At 43.0% G+C, this 24,220-nt stretch overlaps 1 protein-coding gene across 1 annotated transcript in view; it reads right to left on the reverse strand.

Moving 5' to 3' along the window:
• The window catches only part of LOC144671372 (heterogeneous nuclear ribonucleoprotein L-like), a 48,340-nt gene extending 26,319 nt beyond the window's left edge, over positions 1-22,021 (reverse strand). Inside the window, exons 1-6 of the mRNA XM_078533241.1 lie at positions 21,867-22,021; positions 19,780-19,901; positions 17,901-18,132; positions 12,990-13,075; positions 11,868-11,964; positions 3,939-4,011 (exon numbers count right to left, since the gene is read on the reverse strand). Of these exons, the coding sequence (XP_078389367.1) occupies positions 3,939-4,011; positions 11,868-11,964; positions 12,990-13,075; positions 17,901-18,132; positions 19,780-19,901; positions 21,867-21,908 (652 nt within the window). The 5' untranslated portion in view covers positions 21,909-22,021. The remainder of the gene's footprint in view (positions 1-3,938; positions 4,012-11,867; positions 11,965-12,989; positions 13,076-17,900; positions 18,133-19,779; positions 19,902-21,866) is intronic.
• Positions 22,022-24,220: the final 2,199 nt, after the last annotated feature.

Below are 24,220 nucleotides of genomic sequence, written 5' to 3' on the forward strand. Positions count from 1 at the left end.
CCTCTACATACAATAACCACACTGAGGGAGTTAGATATTGTAGGGTTATTTTATGTTGTAACAATCATTGCAGATTACTCAGAAGTTTATTAATTAGTCTCAGAGCAGCACATTTGTCAGTGATCCCTAATAGCAGTAAGTCTGACCAGTCCTGTGGAAATCACAATGTAGAAGGAATGTCACACCAGAGCTCCTGGCTATTATTTTAGGATTGCAATTATCTAACCATTAGCTTTTCAATAGAGATAAGTAGGGAGTGGTTATTAGGCAGATATTTGGTAAGACGCATAACAAGAACAAACCAACAGGTCATTGAATTTATACGTCTTGAAATCAATGCATTATGTCAAACTGAGTGGCAGAATATTTTTAAACTAATGGCAAAGTTAATAGCCAGTGCAATGCCTTGAAGTCTAAATCTGTAACTGCAGTTAATCAAAAGGTTAAATCAATCATTTATTGGGAACAAAAGGGCAAATATATCAGAGATATTTTGCTATGCATTCCCACACATGAAAATTTTTACGTTTTCATGAGTTCACAATTTCATCACATGTCTTGACTTGTTCCACAATTATCACAAAGATGAGCCCAGTGAGGTGTATTAATTAACGAGTGTTAGAACTGCAGGAGACAAGACAAGTCATTGCAGAACTTAAACCAAATAGACTCATTGGTTAGCCTGGATCCATTTTCCCACCATCCCACCCTCCAATAGCATCATTCTGCAGTGTTGTCACAATGGCATCAGTTGAACACAATAGCGAGCGTGAAATGTTTGTACAATCCCCTTAAAATGTGGAAAAGCAGCCACTAAAATTCTGCCTAGTCAAAATTGGGTTTCATCTACTGAACATTTCCAGCTGCACATTAGTGTGAAGATTTGGTGGTAACAAGCCTCACTGGTGTCTGTAGTGCCTAGAAGAACATGAGGCTATGAATTAAGTGTCACGCAACAAGCCTATCAGTATGATATTAAAGTATATTTGGTCGTGCACAATTGGGTGACAACACCCAAGGGAGAAAACAATGCTGTGTATTAACAACATGCGTGTTTTAACATATGGTTCATTGCTGGATGGGCCATTTTAAATGCCTTACAAGTGTTTTAAAGTCCACATCAGTGTAACTTTATTAAATTCACTTAGAACACTGTTTATAGATATTTGCAATTGGAGATTGTTGTGAATATATGAAGACTCAAGTATATTTATGCATAATTAAAAAGTTGAAAGGAGACTTAAACTATAGTTATGGGGACACCAGAGTGCTTGAATAGCTATATTATCACCTTGCTCACACCAATCCTAAACTAAGTACCCCAAATGTGGCAGGATTAGGTAATCCCATTCTCAACATTGAACAGACCACCACTATTATTCTTAAACCAGGGTGCTGGAAGCTTAGCTGAGTGCAGATTCAAGATGTAACCTTTGACCTCCAACCACTATTAATGACTTTAGGGCCCAGATTGAAATATCTTTATCTGATGCACTACTAATTAGATATTAAACTTCAGGATAGGGGCACAGAACAGTTAAATTAATTGTGCATGTGGAACAAAGATACAGCATTGCTTGCTACTCATTCTAATACTGTAAGTAAACAGAATGGATCTAAATTATTATAGTATGCTATTCCTGAACTGAAAGAAATGAAATAAGGCCATCCATTAGGCTCCTTCTGATGTCTCAGGGGGTAGAATTACATAGAGAGAATACACAAACTAAGATGGTACTCCCTGGAATTTGGATGGTCAAATCACAAATTTCAAGACATTAAGAGGAAAGAGCAGATACAGGAAGTATTTTAGCTGTTTGGAGGGTCCAGGGCTGTGGGGCACAGTCTTAAAAAAAAGAGCCAGATGTTTCAGGAGTGAAATTAGGCAATACTTGAACACAAAGTTATCATCTGTGGCTCAGTTTGTAGTATTCTCTCCTCCCATTCAGAAGTTTATGGGTTCAAGTCCCACTCCATGACTTCAGCACAAAAATCTATGCTCACTCTCCACTGCTATCAGAGCTGCTGTCTTTCAGATGAGATGTTAAACCAAGGCCCTAGCTGTTCTTTCAGGTGAATGTAAAATATTTCACTGCATTCTTTCAAAGGAGCATAAAGGAGTTGTCCTCGATGTCTGGACCAATATTTATCCCTCACTCAACCTCACAAAAACAGAATATCTGATCACAATTATCGTACACAAAATGGCTTGCCACGTTTCCAAAACTACGGTGATTACACTTCAAAAGTACTTCATTGGCTGTAAAGCACTTTGGGACATTTGGTAGCTGTGAAAGGTACTATATAAATGCAAGACTTTTCTCCCCCTACTGAGAGCTGTAGAAGCTCAGAACTCTCTTCCGCGAACAGCAAATAATTCTAGATCAATTGCTAATTTTTAAACATGAGACTGATTAATCTATGTTAATCAAAAGGTATTCAGGAATGTAGGACAAAGCGGAGTATATGGAGTTAGGTGGCAGATCAACCATGATCTCACTGAATAGTGGATCAGGCTCAAGTAAATCACCTACTCCTAGTCTTGAGATGCATTGCCTAGTACAAGTCTGCACCAAGGTTGAACATTTGATAGATGATTCCTCAACCCATGCACATAAATTAGAGCTGGAAATCCCTAGTTTGAAGACGGCCAACAGTCTCATTCCGGATCGCTTACTGGTACATATGAAAAGGGTGACAAAGGAAAGGTCAGACCTATCCATGCTCAGCTATCCAGCTGAGTGCAGCACCCTCCTCCCCAACTACTAGTAATGTTAATTCCAGGGAGGGGCAAAAAAATACAACAGCCAACTTCAGGAGAACCATCACCAACTACAATAAAGCTCCAGCAGATTATAGTTATCTAAGTTCTGATGAAAGGTCATCAACTTGAAACGTTAACTGTTTTTCTCTCCACAGATGTGGCCAGATGTGAGTATTTCCTATATTTTCCATTATTACAGTTAGCTAAGCCAAATTATCCAAGGAGGGATGGAACCAGCTCTGCTGGCCCCTCAGAGCTGAATTATCCACAAACACACACCAAGGAAGGGTCACTTCAGCAAGATACCAAAAAGCCCATGGAAGCACACAAGTCAGTGTCTTCAGAAGAGAAAGGAAAGGGGCTGAGAAGATAACTTATTTCCTCCTTGCATTTAGTTGTGTGGTCGAATTTAACCACAGGTACAACACTTGCATTTATATAGTGCCTCTAATGCAGAAAAACATAGTCCCAAGGCAATTTACAATTAATCAGATAGAAATCCACAGCGCACCAAAGGAAGAGATGTTAGAAGGAAAAATCTCAGTCAGAAAGGTATATTTTTTAAAGAGGGTCTTAAAGGAGGAGAAATATTGGGTTCTCATGTAAGGTTTAGAGATTTAGGGAGGGAATTTCAGACTTATGAAGGCAGGACCACCAAAGGTGGGATGAAAGTAGTAAGAGAGCCCTGATTTGGTGGAGCGCAAACTCATACAGGGCTGTAGCAGATTACAAACAGAGGGAGGGGCAAGGTGATGAAGGGATTTAAAACAAGTGTGAGAATTTTAAAATCAAGGACGCACCTTTATTCATCTGACAACGAGCAATGGCAGGGGACAAAGGACCACAAAGTCAACTCAACTTTAGCAAAATTTAACGGCCTTAATATGAGGAACTAAGACGACAGAGTTATAAAAAGCCAACCATAAACCTTGTTTAAAAAATCCCAGGCCTACAATTTTATTGGATTAAGCCTATGTCAGATGCTTACATTCCTGTATTCCACATACACAAAGATGCTGTACAAGCTATTTTTGGCACAGCATGCCAATTAAGTGTGGCTGAAGGTCAGAGGTTCTGGTGTAGTTTTACAAACAAGAAATAAAAGTGAATAAAAGCAGAAAGCAAAGACAAGTTATGTAAGAGAGAAAAGTAGTGACTCTAATTATGATCTTACCTGGTCTACCAGGGTTAGGGTTTACGTAATCCCAGGTATCAGCATCATTCTTAAAGACATTCAAACGAGTCGGCTGCAACAGAAAATAGGAAGCTGTATGGACTAGCGAATCTAGTATGTAAAAGGAGCACAAGATGATGCCTCTAAAACTGCAGAAAACCTGAGTCAATTTAGCACAATAGTTAAACGGTGTGCCAGTGGTGTGGGAATGAATATTTAAGATGATGAATGGGGTGCTGGGCAAGCAGACTGCTTTGGCTTGGATGATGTTGCATAGTGTAGGAGTCGCACACATCCAGGCAAGTGGAGAGTATTCCATCACTCTCCTAACTTGTGGTCAGGCTTTGGGGGGAGGGGGAGGGGGGTGGGGTGGGGTCAGGTGGTGTTGTGCAGCATTCTATACAGTGCCACACAACAGACTTGAGAAAAGTTATAGCTCATAAATAGAATAAAAGGGACAGTAGCAACGTGGATACAAAAGTGGCTAAGTAATAGGAAACAAGAGAAGGATGGTCAATGGATATTTTTCAGGCTGGAAGAAAGTTTGTAGTGGAGTTCCCCAGGGGTCAGTATTGGGACCCTTGCTTTTCCTAATATATATTAATGATCTAGATCTTGGTGTGCAGGGGACAATTTGAAAATTTGCAGATGTTATGAAACTATGAAGCATTTTAAACTGTGAGGACGACAGTATAGAACTTAAAAAGGACATAGACAAGTTGGTGGAGTGGGCAGATAGGTGGCAGTTGAAGTTCAATGCGGTGGTGAAAGGTAAGGCATTTTGGTAGAAAAAACATGGAGACACAATATTAAATATAGGGTACAATTCTTAAGGGGGTGCAGGAGCAGAGGGACCTGGGTGTATATGTGCATAGATCATTGAAGGTGGCAAGACAGGTGGACAGAGGAGTTAATAAAGCATACAGTTGTAAAGAACATATCTTTTTATTTGGATGGTGGATTAAAATTACAATGGCTGCAGTTTGAAGGACACGTCTCATGGAACAGTGTGAGGGATATATATAATGTTGCTGTCCTAGAACAGTATGTGCCAACAGAGACAGGATGGTGCCAAGGAGGAGTCCGGTCAAATGGAGAACTGCCTGCCAGCGTTTTAATTGGCCCCTGTCCTGGTGACCAGGGTTTGTGAGAGAGCAGTGCAGCAGAATAGCTCCTAGCCTGAAAAGGGAAAAGGCCTAAAACCTCTTGCTTGTGTGTGTGTGTCAGATTCCAGTAATTCTACAATAGCTAGCTGGCTTTTTCTCCCCATATTTCTATAACCTGCTCTCTCTCTGAAAACCCCTTTCAAGAGGAAAAATCACTGTTAGAGACATTGAAAAGGCAAGTGTTCAACCTGTGAACTAAAGACTGAAAGCGTTGGGAAGACCACCTGGTGTCATCAACAAAGAACTGAAAGGAACTTGGAAGACATCGATCAAAATCAACCCATCAAATACTGTACTCCAGAGTTAGCGCTATTGAACTGTTCTATCCCATCCTTAAAACCCATGTTTTGTGTGTCTTGTATATGTGTGTACAGGGTTTTAAGAAAGGGTAAAGTTTTAAGTTATAGTGTTAGAAATTAGCAGTTCATAGTTCTTTCTTTTGCCACTGGTCAAAGACAATTTGTCCAATAAACAGTTATTTACTTATTAAGTTGACAAACTTGGTGCTTGTATTCTGCTAACCTAAAGTAAGCAATTAGGTGGGTTGATCAAACATTTTCACATTTTTCACGGCTCGGGCAGCAGTGGGGCTTGATATTGTAGCGCACTATCCCCAGTGAGTCGTGACACAGTATCCTGGGCTTTATTAATAGAAGCATAAAGTACAAGAGCAAGGAGGTTATGCTGAACTTGTATAAGACACTAGTTAGAACCCTGCTGGAGTATTGTGTACAGTGCTGGGTGCCACACTATAGGAGTGCAGAAAAGGTTTACAAGAATAGTTCCAGGGTTGAGAAACTTCAGTTATGAAGATAATCGGAGAAGTTGGGACTGTTCTCCTTCGAGAGAAGGCCAAGAGGAGATTTGATAGGGGTATTAAAAACCATGAGGGGACTGGATAAAGTAGATAGGGAAAAATTGTTCCTGCTCTTAAAAGGTTCGAGAACGAGAAGCCACAGATTTAAAGTGATTTGCAAAAGAAGCAAATGTGATGTGAGAAAAAAGCCTTTTCACTCAGCGAGTGATTCAAGTTTGGAATGCACTGCCTGGAAATATGGTGGAGGCAGGTTCAATCGAGGGATTCACGAGGGTATAGGATGATTATTTTAATAGAAACAATGTGCATGAGTATGGGGAAAAGGCAGAAGAATAGCACTAAGTCATAATGCCTATTTGGGGAGCTGGTGCAGACACATTGGGCCAAATGGCGGCCTCCTGCACCGTAACAATTCTGTGACTTCCCAGCCTTTCAACTGCATTTGTAGCAGCAACATTTAATGGCTGGTCCAGTTAAGCTTTGGTCAACAGTAACCCTAAGGCTGATGATGATTGGGGATCCAGCAATGGTAATGCCATTGAATGTTAAGGGGAGATGATTAGATTCACTCTTTTTGGACAGCATGAATACTTTCCGGGTTTTGCTGCATGTGGGCACAGGGTGCTCGAGAATCTAAAGAATTGCAAATGCTATTGAATACTGCAAACTTCAGCGAACAGGCCCATTTCCGATCTTACGCTGGAGGGAAGATCATTGATGATGCAGCCAAGCATGGTTGGGCCTAGAACATCACCCCGAGGAACATCTGCAGCGATGCCCTGCAGCTGTGATAACTGCATATTATTTAGTAAAGCTTTTTATCAGGGACACAAAGAAATTTAGTCAACGGGTAGGTCACTAATTGCCCAAGGATTGAACACACTCAGGCCACTCAGACAACAATGCAACTAATTGACGAAGACTGCTGCCATTTGCTATCCACAATTTGGATTAGATTACTTACTCTGTTTCACGTTACCAAAAGAATTAGCCACTGAAACGGTTAACCCAAGAACACAGGAGAGTGTGAGAGCACCACCCTGGGACAGGCAGTCAGCAGCACCTAGTCTATCTAGAGGATCTAGCATCTAGCCTATACTCAAGTAGGGATAAGGGTAAAATAAAAGCAAGGGTCCATATTCTATTTAGTGAAGATATGTCTGGGGAGCTCAGTCTCGTGATCTGCACATCGTGCGCCATGTGGGAAATCCTAGGCACTCCTGGCGGTCTGGATGACCATGCATGCAGGAGGTGCTACTGACTGGAGCAACTCGAGCTCCGTGTTTTGGCGTTTCAGCAGCAGCTGGGGGGACTACAGTGCATGCACGAGGCTGAGAAGTTCATGGATAGCACATTTCAGGACGTGGTCACCCTGCAGCTTAAGGAAGTGCAAACAGAGAGGGAATGGGTGAACGCCAGACAAAAGATGGGGGCCAGGCAGGTACTGAGGGAATCCCCCGTGTGCATCTCCCTCTCAAACCATTTTTCCGCCTTGGAAAATGGTTAGAATGATGGTTCATCTGTGGAGGCCAACCAGAGCCAAGGCCATGGCATTGTGGATAGTCCAACTGCTCGGGGGGAGGGAGGGGGGGGGGGGTGAGTGAAGAAGTGTGGAAGGGCAATAATGGTAGGGGATTCGTTAATGAGGGGAGTAGACAGGCACTTCTGCGGCCGTAGATGTGACTCCAGGATGATGATATGTTGCCTCCTGGATGCCAAGGTCAAGGATGTCAAAGAACGGCTGCAAGGCATTCTGAAGGGGGATGGTGAACAGCCAGAGGTCATGGTCCATGTTGGGACCAATTACATAGAAGAAAGATAAATGAGGTCCTGCAGCAGACTTTAGAGAGTTAGGTAGGAAATTGAAAAGCAGGATTTCAAAGGTAGTAATCTCCAGATAACTCCCGGTGCCACGCAGTAATGAGTATAGGAATAGAAGGATAGAGCAGATGAATGCGTGGCTGGAGAGAAGGTGCGGAGAAAGGGCCTTAGATTCCTGGGACATTGCGGCAGTTTTTGGAGGTGGGACCTGTACAAGTTGGACGGGTTACATCTGAACAGGAACAACATCCTCGCTGGCAGGTTTGCAAATGCTGTTGGGGCAGATGTAAACTAAATTGGCAGGGGGATGGGATCCTGAAAAGTAGTTCAGATGGGAGAGAAGCTGATATGGAATTAGAAGTTAAACCGCTAGTGAGTGAGTCTGGAAGGCAGAGGAAACATAGGCTAGATAAGGAAGAAGTAAGCTTAGCAAGGCTAAATGGAATATATTTTAAACGCAAGGAGCCTGAGGAATAAGACAGATGAGCTGAGGGCACAGATAGGCACATGGGAGTATGATATCATAGCTATAACTGAGACATGGCTAAAAAGGTCAGGATTGGCAGCTCAACATTCCCGGTTATAGGGTATTCAGATGAGATAGAGAAGGGGATAGAAGGGGGGTATCGTAATATTGATCAAGGAATCAATTATAGTGAGGAGGGATGATATCTTGGAAGGATCATCAAATGAGGGCATATGTGTAGAAGTAAAAAACATAAAATGGGCAAACACGCTGTTGGGTATACTATAGGCCCCCACAAAGTCAGGGAGAGATAGAGGATCAAATATGTAATCAAATTTCAGAGATGTGTAAGAATAATAAGGCAGTAATAGTAGGGGCTTTTAACTACCTAAATATTAACTGGGATAGTTTTAGTGTGCAAGGTAGGGAGGGAGTCAAATTCTTAAGTCGTATCCAGGAGAACTTTTTTAACCAGTACATAGAAAGCCCAACAATGGAGGGGGCAGTTCTGGACCAAATATTCAAAAATGAGCCCGGACAGGTGGGCGGCGGATCAACAGGGGAGCATTTTGGAGATAGTGACCATAACTCAAGTTAGATTTAGGATAGTTATGGAAAAGGATAAGGTTGGGCCAGGAATAATAGTTCTAAACTGGGGAAAGGTTAATTTTACTAAGATGAGATGCGATTTGGCCCAAGTGGACTGGGAGCAGCTACTTGCAGATAAAACTGTCAGAGCAGTGAGAGGCATTCAAGGAGGAAATCGCGAGAGTACAGGGCAATATGCTCCCGTAAAGACAAAGGGGAGGGACCAAGTCCGGAGAACCCTGGATATCAAGAGACACAAAGGTTAGAATTAAGAAAAAGAGAGAACCTGAAAGCAGATACCAAGAGCTCAATATGGCAGATTGCCTAGAGGAGTGTAAAACGTGCAGGGGGAAACTTAAAAAGGAAACTAGGAAAGCTAAGAGAAAGTGCATGAGAAAGCATTGGAGGGTAGAATAAAGGAAAACCAAAAGGAGTTTTTTAAACATATAAAGAACAAGAGAATAACTAGGGAAAGAGTAGGGCCAATTAGGGACCACAGAGGTAATGTGTGGTATGGACCTGGAAGACTTGGGTACAGTCCTCAAAAAATACTTTGCGTCGGTCTTCACGATGAAAAAGGACGTAGGTATAGACATCAGGGTGGAGGACTGTAAAAGATTAGAGGAAATTAACATTGAGAGGAGGTACTAGCGGGTTTAGCGGCCTTGAGGTGTGTCCGAGGCTGTTGAGGGGGGCAAGGGACAAGATATCAGGGGCCCTGGCAGTAATTTTCAAATCCTCTCTGGCCACAGGTGAGGTGCCAGAGGACTGGAGGACTGCTAACATTGTCCCTTTATTAAAAAAGGGAGGAAGGGATAGGCCAGGAAATTACAGGCCAGTCAGTCTAACCTCGGTGGTGGGGAAGCTACTAGAAAGAATTCTGAGGGACAGAATATATCTGCACTTGGAGAGATGCTGATTAATAGGGGATAGTCAGCATGGATTTGTTAAGGGAAGGTTGTGTTTGACAAATTTGATCGAATTTTATGAGGAGGTAACCAGGAGTGTTGATGAGAATAATGCATTTGAAGTGGCCTACATGGACTTCATCAAGGCTTTTGATAAGGCCCCTCATGGCAGACTGGTCAAGAAAATAAGAGCTCATGGAATCCAAGGCAAAGTGGCACTTTGGATCCAAAATTGGCTGAGAGTCAGGAAGCAGAGGGTGATGGTTGAGGGATGATTCTGTGACTGGAAGTCTGTTTCCAGTGGGGTTCCACAGGGCTCGGTGCCGGGGCCCTTGCCGTTTGTGGTGTACATCAATGATTTGGACTGAAATGTAGGGGGTATCATCAAGACATTTGTGGACGACACAGAAATTGGTAGGGTGTAAATAGTGAAGAGGATAGCTGTAAACTGGAGGATATCAATGGACTCCTCAGGTGGGCAGAGCAGTGGCAAATGGAATTCAACCTGGAAAAGTGAGAGATAATGCACTTGACGGGGGCTAACAAGGCAAGGGATTACACTATGAATGTTAGGACCCTGGAAAGTACTGAAGATCAGAGGGACCTCGGTATGCATGTCCACAGGTCCCTGAAGGTAGCAGGCAGGTAGATAAGGTGGTTAAGAAGGCATATGGGATACTTGCCTTTATTAGCCGAGGCATAGAATACAAGAGTGGGGGGGGGGTTATGTTGGAACTATATAAAACGCTGGTTAGGCCACAACGGGAGTACTGAGTGCAGTTCTGGTCACATTATAGGAAGGATGCGATTACACTGGAGAGGGTGCAGAGGAGATTTATCTGGATGCTGCCTGGGCTAGAGGGTCTGAGCTATGAGGAAAGATTGGATAGGCTGCGGTTGTTTTCCTTGGAGCAGCGAAGGTCGTGAAGGGACCTGATAGAGGCGTATAGGATTATGAGGGGCATTGATAGGGTGGATAAGAAGGCACTTTTTCCATTAGTACAGGGGTCAATAACCAGGGGGCATAGATTTCAGGTAAGAGGTAAAGGCTAAGAGGGGAATCGAGGGGAAATTTCTTCACCCAGACAGTGGGGGGAGTCTGGAACTCACTGCCTGAAAGAGTGGTTGAGTTAGAAACTCTCATAACATCTAAGAAATATTTAGATATTCACTTGCGTTGCCATAACCTCCAGGGCTATGGGCCAAGCGCTGGAAAATGGGATTAGTGCAGTCAGATCTTTGTTGACTGGCACGGATACAATGGGCTGAATGGCCTCCTTCTGTGCTGTAAACATCTATGAGTCTACGAGAGGTTAATCTAACCTACCATCTACACTAATCGCCTAATCATTAACCCAGCCTAATGCTCTGGGGGCAGGAGCTCAAATCCCACCATGGCAGCTGTGGAATTAAAATTCAATTAATAAGAACAAACAATCTGGAATATAAAGCTAGTCTCAGTTATGGTGACCATGACAACTATCATTCATTGTCATTAAAAACCCATCTGGTTCACTAATGTCCTTTAGGGAAGGAAATCTGCCATCCTTACCCGGTCTGGCCTACACGTAACTCCAGATCCACAGCAACGTGGTTGACTCTTAGTTGCCCTCTGAAATGACCAAGCAAGCCACTGAGTTTCGGGAAATTAGGGATGGGCAACAAATGCTGGCCTTGCCAGCAATGCCAACATCCCAAAGAATGGAAAGAAATAACAGAAATTGGCACTGCAATTGGCCTCAGTACACAGAGCTAGGAAAGAGTTTTAAAAAAAACAGGCAGTATTTCTATTCATTCCATCAACCTGTTGGAAAGCATCCAAAGAGCAGAATAAAGCTCAAATAGCTGTGACATGCTGTACGGTCAAATAATCCATAAACATTTACTGCCTAAGCTTTTATTTGTAGAATATTCATTTGGGAAAGCAGCTGGAGAGCTGTTCTTAGAGCCAGATCCCAGGAGTCATGAGCTTCAGAAGAGAAGTGGAAAAGTGAGAAAGCAAAATTAATGAATGGGGCTGTGGGGGAAGGGGGAGAAGCAAAAGTTTAATAATAGAACTGATGCCAATAGATTCCAGTAATCCAGAACAATGAGAACAAACCCAGCACTTGAAGGCTCGAATGCAGTTTATCTAACGGAACCTTTTCACATACATATACATACCTTCGCATATTCTATTTTCAAAGTACAGCATCCAGAATAAATATCAGCACCATTGAGAGATGCTTTGGCCTTCTGTGCACTTTGAACAGAGTCAAATGTACAGCAAATGAAGGAAAAAAACGCATATATACATTCCACAAAAAAAGTGACATGAATAACATTTTCAGTAAGAACTTGGAAGCTCAACAGCTCCTCTCAATGGTTTAATGGGTAAATGTTCCAAGATAATGGTGAAATTCTTGCTGTTGTCCCAGGTCAGTGATCATTACAGCACAATGTTCCAGGAGCTAACAATTGGTCTCAGCGCTTTTTCTGGCATACCAAATTTCTGGCATTGTTACGAATTCCCTAATAATAGATTCGGGCGTTTTTTTTCAACAACTGATATCAGGGTAACTGGCCTGTAGTTTCCCTGGTTTTTCTCTCCCTTCCTTTTTTTGAACAGTGGTGTTGCACTAGTGATCTTTGTTGACTGGCACAGACACGATGGGCCGAATGGCTTCCTTCTGCCCTATAAACGTCTATGAGTCTAGGCAGCAAGTTCCAGGTCATTACCACTCGCTGAGTAAAAAGGTTCTTCCTCTCATTCTCCCTGCATCTCTTGTCCAAATTCTTAAATCTGTGTCTTATAGTCCTTGTACAATCAGCTATATTTGCTGGCTTCTTAACCACTGAGACCATTCTAGAATCTAGGGAACTTTGGAAAATAATAACCTGTGCATCCAACATCTTTGCAGCCACCTTTCTTTAGAACCCCAGGGCGTAGGTCATCGGGTCCTGGGATTTGCCAGCTTTTAGTCAATTAAGCTTCTCAGCTTCTTTTGCTGCTGATAATTACTTTAAGCTCTTCATTCTTATTAACCCCTTACCCTCCAGCTCTGGTGTGTAATATAAAAACAGACAAAATATTTGTTCAACACATCTGCCATTTCATCGTTTTCTATTAAAATTTCTCGTCTCTGCCTCTAAGGAACCAACATGTATTTTAGCTACTCTTCATGCATTCGTCAACAATCAGTTTTTATATTGCTGGCTAGTTAACTCATTTCTATTTTTCCCCTTTTAAAAAAAACATTTTATTTCCTTAAACACTCTGCTTCTAAACTGAGTTTAAAAGGATATTCCACCATTGCCTGAATTCCATTCTTTCTGAAGATCACAATCCTTTGAACAGGCCCACACGGGTTGCAAATGGTGTACAAAACATCCTGAAAAACAAGTTGTAATGGGTAAATGCTTAAAACTCTCACTGCGCAATTTTAAATTCCCACAGAGTTGCAATTAAAGCAGCTCATTTCCCAGTAAGCAGACACAAACAAAACACTACAATTAATGAGCTTCACGTGATTGAGGGTGAAAATAAAAAGAGGTCAATCATAATAGGATAGTGTCAGAGAGTCATTTACGGCACAAGAGGCCAGTCAGTCCCATTCACCTGCTCTATCCCAGATGCCGTACAAGTTTATTTCCTTCGAGTGCTGATTTAACTTTCATTTGAAATCATTGATTATCTTTACTTCCATGACCTTTACAAGGTGGTTCAGGTGGCATATGGGATACTTGTATTTTATGCCTCGGTTAATAAAGGCAAGAGCAGGGAGGTTATAGTGGAACTGTATAAAACGCTGGTTAGGCCACAACTGGAGTACTGCATGCAGTTCTGGTCACCACATTATAAGAAGGATGTGACTGCACTAGAGAGGGTGCAGAGGAGATTTACCAGGATGCTGCCTGGGCTGGAGGGTCTGAGCTATGAGGAAAGATTGGATAGGCTGCGGTTGTTTTCCTTGGAGCAACGAAAGTTGAGAGGGGACCTGATAGAGGTGTATAAGGTTATGAGTGGCATAGATAGGGTGGTTAGGAAGGCACTCTTTCCTCTAGTAGAGGGGTCAATAACCAGGGGGCATAGATTTAAGGTAAGAGGTAAAGGCTAGGGGGAAGAGTTGAGGGGAAATTTTTTCACTCAGAGGGTAATGGGAGTCTGGAACTCTCTGCCTGAAAGAGTGGTTGAGTCAGAAACTCTCCTAACATTTAAGAAGTATTTAGATATTCATTTGCGTTGCCATAGACTCCAGGGCTATGGGCCAAGCTCTGGAAAATGGGATTAGTGCAGTCAGATCTTTGTTGACTGGCACAGACACGATGGGCCGAATGGCTTCCTTCTGCGCCATAAACGTCTATGAGTCTAGGCAGCAAGTTCCAGGTCATTACCACTCGCTGAGTAAAAAGGTTCTTCCTCTCATTCTCCCTGCATCTCTTGTCCAAATTCTTAAATCTGTGTCTTGTAGTCCTTGTACAATCAGCTAACGAGGAACAGTTTCTCCTTGCCTACTTTATCCAATCCAGTCAATCCTTGTACACCTTTTATCAAATCTCCCCACAATCTCCTTTGCTCCAAGGAGAACAATTGCAGCTTCTCCAACCTAACGTTGTAGCTAAACTTCTCCACTCCTTGCAACTAATCTGGTAAACCTCCTCTGCACCCTTTCAAGGGCCCTCACATCCTTCCTAAAGTGAGTGAGTGACAAGAAATACTACCAGTAATATCCTTGTTGAGGCCCAGCCAGAGCTTTAGAGCTTCAGCATAACTTCCCTGCTTTGTGCATTTACCAGCCTCATAGGTGCATACCTTGAAGTCTCAGGCACCAAATATAAAGTTTCATCCAACATTACTACTTATAATATTCCAATTTACTGATATTAATGTTCTGATCTAGAAGCAAAAAATCACTCAGGAAAAATCAGCAATAAGAAATAGAAGCGCAAATAAAACAGAATTTACTGGGCTGGAGATCGAGATTATCCAGACTTGGGAGCCACCAGCAGTCCCGCAAGCTGTACCTTGAACATTTCCTGCACTGAAACCTCAAATTGGAAAGTATGCTGTATAATTGTTAGTGTGCATCTAACCTAATTGACCCTATAAAACACTTCGCTATGTTTAAGATAGCCATAAACATGAGAAACTACAGAGTAGTCTCAATCCTCTACATGCAGCACAGACCAGAGATGAAATGTTGCTGCGTGTTTATAATCAGCAGATTGCTGGCAATTTGGTTGTCTTGTCAGTGATTTATTTTGAAATTATTATGGTGCATTGTTCCTTTAAAATTCTGGAGGGACTCAGGGCAGTCTATGTTTGGACTTCAAGGCTTAAGAGTACAGAGGGTCTTGGAAAACCAACTGCAACATGAAAGCCAAGCGCTAGCACTAAAAATTAAAACAAGCTAAACCCATCCAAGTGGACACTAATGATCCCACAGTACTGTGTGAAGAGAAGGGAGCTCCTCTTGGTAATGGACTAATGCTGAGTTTAAAGCTAAGCACAGGATCAAGAAGGGCAAAAGGACTTATGCACCAAAAGTTTCTGCTTGAGCTAGTATCCAGGAGGAAGGAACAAAACCAAGAGCTGTGGCACCAAGCTTCTGGTAGCAGCTGAACAGAATGGCTTTAGTTTTGCTTATGGTTAGTTGTGAAATGTTCTGACTCGTTCACAACTCTGTCAGGCAGCATAAGGGTCAAAGCTGGCAGAGAAGTAAAGCAGGGTATCAGCAGCAGCAATGGGGAGGAAAGAAAGGCCCAACAGGACAGCACTTGTTTAGCTTTATTCTTTGGAAAGGCCAAAATCGCTTATTGCCTCCCAAATCTATTCCCATCATTCCCAGAACTTCATGTTTAAATCCCTCCAAAATGGTTTCAGCCCCTGCCAATGCCAAAATAGTCACAAATGACAACTTATATGACTGTAACATCCTTCTCAACCTGTCTGCAGTCTTGGCACAGTTGACCATGCCATCCTCCTTCAACACCTATCCACTGTCATCCAGCTAGGTGGAACTGCTCTCACCTGGTTCCATTCTTATTTATCTAATCGTAGCCAGAGAATCATTTGCAAAGACTACTTTTACTGCACCTACACCATTACTTCTACTGTGGCGTTCACCGCCCTCACCCTCAGATCAATCCTCTGCCCCCTGCTATTTCTCAACGACTGCTGTTGGCAAAGTCATCCTAAGGCAGTGTCAGTTTTCACCTGTACACTGACTACACCCAGCTCTCTCACCACCACCTCTCTCAACTCCTCCATTGTTGCTAAGTTATCAGACTGCTTATCCAACATCCAGTACTGGAGGAAATTTCTACTCATCCAGTTAAATATTGGGAAGATTGAACCCATCGTTTTCAGTCCCAGCTCCAAACTCTGTTCCCTAGCTATAGGCTCCATCACTCTCTCTGGCAAAACAGTCTGAGATTAACAAGTCTGTTCACAACCTCGATGTCCCATTTTATCCAGAGATGAGCTTCTGACTTCACACCTCCACCTACGTAACATTGCCCGACTTCACCTTTCTCAGCTCAACTGCTGCTGAGACACTCATTCATGCCTCCATTACTTCTAAATTATTCCAAAACGCTTTTCAACAACACCACCCAAACCCGCAAGCTCTACCATCTAGACACACCATCCTGACTTGGAACTATATGACTGTTCTTTCACTGTTTCTGGGTCAAAGTCCTGGAACTCCCTCCCTAACAGCTCTGTGGGTGTACCTACACCACATGGACTGCAGCGGTTCGAGAAGGCAGCTCATCACCACCTTCTCAAAGGCAATTAGGGATGGGCAATAAATGCTGGCCGAGCCACTGATGCCCACATTCCGCGAACAAATAAAAACCCCTGGCTAAGCTTCTACATTCCACCATTCATAAACTTAACTCACAACAAGACCCAAGATAAAAGCAAAATACAGCGGATGCTGGAAATCTGAAACAAAAACAGGGAATGCTGGAAAAACTCAGGCCAGATAGAAAATGGGATAGAAGGGGGGGATGAAAAGGGGGATAAAACTATGGATAAATGAATAAAAATAAGTGGATAAAAAATAAAAATGAATGTAGAAAAAAGGGGATTTAAAAAGGGGTGAAGGTAGAGGAAAGAGTTCATGGTCTGAAGTTGTTGAACTCAATGTTAAGTCCGGAAGGCTGTAAAGTGCCTAATCAGAAGATGAGGTGCTGTATTCGCTGCTCCCAATGTGGGCTCCTCTACACTGGGGAGACCAAACACAGACTGGGTGACTGCTTTGCAGAACATCTCCAGTCTGTCCACAAGCATGACCCAGACCTTCCTGCCGCTTGCCGTTTCGGCACACCATCCTGCGCTAATGCCCAAATGTCCATCCTTGGCCTGCTGCAATGTTCCAGTGAAGCCCAACACAAACTGATGGAACAGCACCTCATCTTCAAATTAGGCACTTTACAGCCTTCCGGACTTAACATTGAGTTCAACAACTTCAGACCATGAACTCTTTCCTCACCCTTTTTTAATCCCCTTTTTGACATTCATTTTTATTTTGTATCCACTTATTTTTATTCATTTATCCATGGTTTTATCCCTTTCTATCCTTTTTGCCACCCCGCTTTAAACAGTATTAATTTCTTCACATTTCCATTTCTCTTCAGCTCTGAAGGCGGCTCATTCGGACTCAAAACGTTAACTCTGTTTCTCTCTCCACAGATGCTGCCAGACCTGCTGAGTTTTTCCAGCATTTTCTGTTTCTGTTTCACAACAAGGCCTGTTCCCCTATCACCCCGTACTTCTTTGTTTTCAAATCCATCCATGGTTTTGCCCCTCCTTATTTCTGTACTCTCCTCCAGCCCCACAATTCTTCAGATACTGGCACTCTAATTCTTATCTCGAGCCTCCCCAATCTTAATTGCTCTACCATTGGTGGCCGTACCTAGTGCCTAGGTGCCAAGATCAAGAATACCCTCCCTACACCTCTCTACACTCTACCTCGCTTTCCTCCTTTAAGTTACTCCTGAAAACCAACTCTTTGACCAAACTTTTGGTCATCTGACCCAATAATCTCCTCATGTGGCTCAGTGTTTGTTTTATAATGCTCCTGTGGAGCACTTTGGGTCGTTTCATTATGTTAAAGGGTTAAACGTAAGATGTCGTTGGAAAGCTATCCAAAACCACCAGGTTGGAAGTGCTGAACACAGAGCTCATTACTCAGCTTCTGCTAAACTTACTGTATTGATGGGATAAATAGAATTAGCAACATTGATCAACAGGACATTATTGCTCTTAGAGTCATCATCATCTGGCCTGGCAATTTTCTGGCTTGTGGAAAAACAAACGTAGGCCAGCTGTCCAGCAACGTAGATCGGGTTATCTGCTGCATAGTTCACACAGCTACACGCACCATCGATGTCCTCAAACTCCACCAACGCTTGCTTTCTCCTTGGCATCAGCATCACGCAACTGTAAACCAAGCACAAGGACTGTTAATAGTGGGGTTTCGGAAATTTTAAAAGCATTTAGATTGTTTCTATGGAGCATAATGTTAGCTCAGCAAGTTGCACCTGGAATAATCAATCACTAAGGGAATAAAAATTTAGGGCTTAGGGAATAGAAATTACCGATCATTCAAGCATTGGCTTTCATTCCATACTGACCACTACTGAACTGACACCAACCGCCCACTTGATCAGCACTCTCTCTGTGACACATCCCAATTTCTCAAAGCAAGCATTCATCCTCTTCATTTTAGTTCGATAGTTTTTAGTGCCAGCTCACACTCACTGGGAACCGAGTTGAGAAACCTCAGTTCATTTAACTCCTAGCATTTAGAGTAAGTTTATCTTGATTGGGTTTATCCCAATCAGAATTGAAGTTCACGGATGAATCGACACTATGGTAACTCAATGCGTCAAGCCCTGATACTAAACATCTGTACTTGAGCACAGGAGTGTGCAAGCACCATATTTACACATACAACCAACATCCACTTTTTGCACAGGAGTACAGTACCATTATACACAGCCATACAGAGATGAAGCCACCAAAATAAGCAAGGTACAATAAAATCCTTCTGAAGCATTTGACATCAAATTCTATATCTATTTACAATTCTGAGTTTAACAGGATGCTCTTAATCCTAACTATATCATGTAATTTTAATTTAGCATTCAGCATTATAAAGCATAACATGTCAACCTTCAGCAGACTAAAGAAAGAGGAAAATTTGCATTTTTAAAGCATCTTTTGTGACCTCAGGGTGCCCTAAAGCATTTTACAATTAATTAAGTATTTGTGAAGTGCAGTCACTGTTGTACCATAGGAAACAACCAATTTATGCACAGCCAGGCCCCATAAACAGCATAACAGCAGATAAACAACTAGATAATCTGTTTTAGTGATGCTGTTTGAGGGATAAATGCTGGCTAGGACACTGGAGAACACCCCTGCTTTTCAAATCTTGCAATGGAATTTTTATGCCAAAACAAGGGGCAGGCAGTTTCATGTCTCACCTGTATGTGGCACCTCCAACAGTGCAGCACTCTCTCAGTACTTCACAACTGTCCGTCTGGATTATGCGTTCAAGTCTCTGGAATGGGGCTGAACTACTGACCTGCTTGCTCACAGCAAAAGTGTTCTCAATGGACCAAGCTCAGCACCTAAACTATAAAAAGTGCAACATTCACTATAAAAGGAGAAAAAAATGCAGGGATATGGGGAAAGAGTGCGGGAGTGGGACTAACTAGCTTGCTCTTTGAAAGAGCAGGTGCAGATCCAAAGAGCCAAATGGCCTCCCTCAGTGCGGTACTATTCTCTTCTATGATTAACACTATAAAATGTTTGGTTTAAAAAAAGCGCAATACTCAGAATTCTGGTCTTAGCTAAGCAGAAAGGTCACTCAAAAAGAGAAAATAGCCACTATGTTTTGTGCGGTGTTCCCTTCCAAACTCAGAAAATTTTACAATCAGCACTTGCCAGATTGCAAGTAACAGAACTTGTATCTAATATCAAGGCTGTACATTCTTTATATTGTTGATGCAGAAATTCCAAGTCTTAGCAAGATATTTTACCCCAGATCAGCATTCCACTTCACGTTGTCCTTTAACATACCTGACATTGCCGAAATCCTGCAGAGCCTCCATAAGGTCAACTTCCATTACCCCATCCAACAGCCCTCGGACGTGTATCACTGCAGATGGCAAAACCTTATTCAGGTCTTCAATACCGCCATCCTGAAGCAAAAATGGGTTAATAACTAATTACACTAGTATTTCACAGTAATCCAGTTACTTAATAAAGATTTTCGCTTCAATTAAATGGTTTATCTGATCACTTGTTACAAAAAAGGGCTAGTCAGTCCTCTCCAGTTTTGCCAATCAACACAATAGACGACAACTCACAGGTTACAGCCATGTTGCTCCCTTCAGAAGATTAGCTAAAAGAATTGCGCAGTGTGGCGGTAACCACACAGATGCATGGTTACCATGGACTGGCTGAATTGGCTCACCTCAGTAGGGATGTTAACAATTAGTGGTGTTTTAACATGGGAAATAAATAACCTGCATTCCCAATCTCCATCCTTGTCACTGGTCAACATTCGTACATACAAGGTGAGTATCGCACTAAAAACAATTCCTCTGTCAAATCATTAGCCAGCATTCACTGTCTAAAAGTGGCCACTTGGACAAAGACTGCAGGGCTAAGCAACACCCAAACTGCATCGCAGCATTAGACAGTAGGAAAATTTGTGGGCGAAGGGGTCAATACAAGAAACCAGCCACATTACATAGCCCTGCACGGTCGAGCTAGCATTTAAGGCCTCAATCAGAAGCAAAATGTTTTCCCTTAAGGATAAGGACAAAGAAAGTAGGAGGCCTCTCAGCCCCCTTAAGCCTGCTACACCATTGAAGATGATCATGGCTGATCCTCAACTAACTCCACCTTCCCACCTAATCCCCAGAATCCCTTTGTGTCCAAAAATCTATTCATCCCAGCCTTGAATATATTCAATGCCTGACCTTCCACAGGCCTCTGAGGTAGAGAATTCATAACTTCTGAGTGCAGAAATTTCTCAGTCTAAAATGACACCCCTTTATTCTAAGACTGTGCCCCAAATTCTAGCCTCTCAGTGTCTACTGTCAAGTTCTCTCAGAATCTTGCTTCAATGATATCACTTCAGTCTTTTAAAACTCCATAAAAGTATAGGTCCACTCTTTATTCAATTTCTCCTCATAAGACAACCCTCTCATCCCAGGAATCAAACCAATGAGTTTATGTCACACACCCCCCCTCTAAGTTAACTATAGCCTACAGAGACCAAAACTTGCACAGAAGAGGAAACGGTATCCTCAGGTTCATTCATCAGTGCTAATTACAATCACAGAATCTGGACAGTCGTACGGGGACGCCAAAATTAGCCTCTGCTCCCTCGGGGTAACGGAAAATCAGTTTTTAAAGTTTCCACTGATGAAGACGATGCAGCACCACTGAAAGATGTGCTTCGGGGCAATTTGACTCGAACGAGGCCTCTCCAAAACAACCAATCATGTTTAAATCAAGGTCCTGTCGATTAATCACAGCTTCCAGCCATTGGAGGTAACAAGCAGAGACCAGGTCGGATTTTTTGCACCTCCCATAACCCAGAGGAGCTGCAGGGTAATTAATTATAGCAGCGAGATTTTTAAGCCTGCAATTAAACCAGAATTTTTAAAAAACATTCAAAGCAGAAACTCGGCATTGGAATGATAAATGCACAATATAGAATGGTATACAGGCGGTCCAAAAGGAAAATCACTTTGACCATACGTCAGTTTTAATCAAGAGGACCCATGCACTCTAACTAAGCGCCAAAGGGGATTGCTGAGGCAGATGGGCCTCCAGAGGCTGGGGTTTAAATTATGGGTCCGGGTTGCCAGGAGCAATGGGACTGGGCCCATGTGTCCCTCCACTTGAACAGATGCCCAGACCAACAACCCCCCCCACTCTCCTTCCAGCTGCATTCCGCATTGTGAAGGGCCCCGCTCCCCGCAGCCCGAGGGCCTGAAAGCCTCTTTGTTCAGCCTCCCTGCTGCCTGGAGATGGGTGGGGGGGGGGGACGGGGACCAGAGGAAGCGACCGTTAGCTCTCGCGGGCTGCAGCTCGTGTCGGTGGAAACACTTCGAGCCCCAGTAAGAGATCAAATATTGGCGGTCGCTCACCCTATCGAACCTGAAGCGCTTGGCCTGGTGTCTGCCCGCCATCCCCGCTCCGGCTGCCAATCTCCGACTCGCCGCCGGTACCTCACACGATGAGAGGGAGAGGGGAGGAGGAGAGGGGGGGGGTGGGGAAATTTAAAAAAAATGGCGGCCGCACCAGCCTCCGCCCACAGCGACGGCTCGGGGCGCGTTGACATCATCGGCAGACGTCCGCCCGCCTCCTCCAATCAGGCGTCGGCAGCCCGCCCGCGCCTTTCGCCAGCCTCTGCTCCGATTGGCTGGAAGGGAAGCCATTCATCATGCCCGGCGGCATGAGTTTTCATTCATGAAATGCGGCGGCATTGTCAATGCATTGAGGTGAAAACGTGCGGTGGTTCGCGCGAATGGGGAAAGGCTACACGTGTAAGGCCTATCAGCCATCGTGCACCGAGAGCTGGAAACTGTACAGCCCCAGGCACCTCAAAGTGGTTTATAGAATTATTTCTCCTTCTGTAATTACAATGTTGAAATTTTTTACAATGTTCCTTTAGATATTTTATGAATAAAGTATATTTTTGGGGAAAAATCTGTGCCAGGGATCTACAGAATGCCAAATAAAGACAGAAAATACAATGTATTTCCATCTGTGGCGAGAGAAACAACAATTAACGTTTCAGGTCGCTGACCTTTCATCAGAATGTAGGAGCGAGCCTGTTTCATGGAGTATCCATGAATTGAAGATCAATCTGCAGGACATTCTGTGTGCAACCCTAGGGAAGAATCATTGGGACGTTAAAAAAGATCGGAGTTGCTTTTGTCATTTTCTTTGAACATTTCTCTTTACCAGATATCAAAGTTTGAGTACTTCTGAAAAAATGACATTTTGTCGAAGCTTTTCGTCTTGCACTCATCAGGACAATCGCTCAGTGTTCAAAAATTATGTGTTATGTGATAATTAATTTCAGGAGAATCTGTGAGCTCATTGTTGAGTCAGGATCCTGATTCCTTGACTCATCTCCCGCCTTTCAGTCAACTAAGGCACTGTAAACTTTTGTAAAATTTCAGACTGCTGTTGGAAAACAGGGTACGGCCTCGTTACTAGTAGGGTTGCCAACCCTCTAGGGTAGGCATGGGGTCTCCAGGAATTGAAGATTAGTCTCCAGGACACTGCTGTGTGCAACCCTGGAGAAAGATCATCGGGACGTTTAAAAAGATTGTTTTTTTTTGAACATTTCTCTTCACCAGATGGAAAAGGGAAAAAAGAAGCTGTTTGGCTGACAGTCAAGCATCATCCAATTGGGTAATGAGTCTTTTTGCTTTCCAATTGTAGGGAGACAGTGCCACGCGAGGATGGATGTGTTGGCCGACTAATGGCTGGAGTATGGGGGCAAGTCATGTGATGAATCCTCCAGGAATACATTTAATCACGATTAGCAATCTTAGCTCTTTGTTGGAGCTGAATAAAGTTAACCCCAAAATTTAGCCTGTCATTTCTCTCCACAGATGCTCACTCACTGATCTCACATCTGAGCCAGGAGAAGGCTGTCAGGTTCCACTCCACAGACTTGAGCACAAGCTCTAGGCTGACACTCCTGTGCATTAGTGAGGGAGTGCTGCAGTGTCAGAGGCACCACAAGCAAAAATATGACGATGATCAATGAAAATGTGACAGTCTATATTGGTGGAGAAATACATATTGGCCACAGCACTGGGGAGAACTCTAATACAAAAGCCAAATACTGCAGATGCTTGAAATCTCAATTAAATACAAAAAATGCTGAAAAAACTCAGCAGGTCAAACAGCATTTATGGAGAGAAACAGAGTTACCGTTTCAGATCAAGTGACCTTTCATCAGACCTGGAGAAGGATATAAATGTAAGAGTTTTAAACCAGTGGAAAGGGGAGGGGACAGGAAGAACAAAAGGGGAGCTCCGTGATAGGTGAAGAGCAGGGGAGATTAAATAACAAAAGATTTCATGATGCAACAGCTAAAGAGAGTGACAATGGGTGTAGTAAAGAAACAAAGTTTGTGTCCAGATGAGGTGTGAGTGGCACATAAAAGCCATCTGAATGCAATGTGAAGGGATAAAGGAAGAAACAAGACAAGACCAACCCAGCAAAACAAAAAAAAAATCACACAGGACAAGATGAAGACAGAGATTATGATCTAAAGTTGGTGAATTGGAAAGAACCCTATTGCCCTTTTTCAGAAAAGTGCCTTGGAGTCTTTTATGTCCACCTGAGAGGGCAGCTCAGTCTCAGTTTGAGTTCTCATCCAAATAGATGGCATCTCCAACAGTGCTGCACTCCCTCACTTGAGTGTCAGCCTAGATTTATTGCTCAATTCATGTCTCTGGCATGAAAATCGAACCCATAA

The sequence above is a fragment of the Cetorhinus maximus genome, chromosome 32 (genome assembly GCF_964194155.1).
Source record: "Cetorhinus maximus chromosome 32, sCetMax3.hap1.1, whole genome shotgun sequence".
In the NCBI taxonomy this organism is placed as follows: domain Eukaryota; kingdom Metazoa; phylum Chordata; class Chondrichthyes; order Lamniformes; family Cetorhinidae; genus Cetorhinus; species Cetorhinus maximus.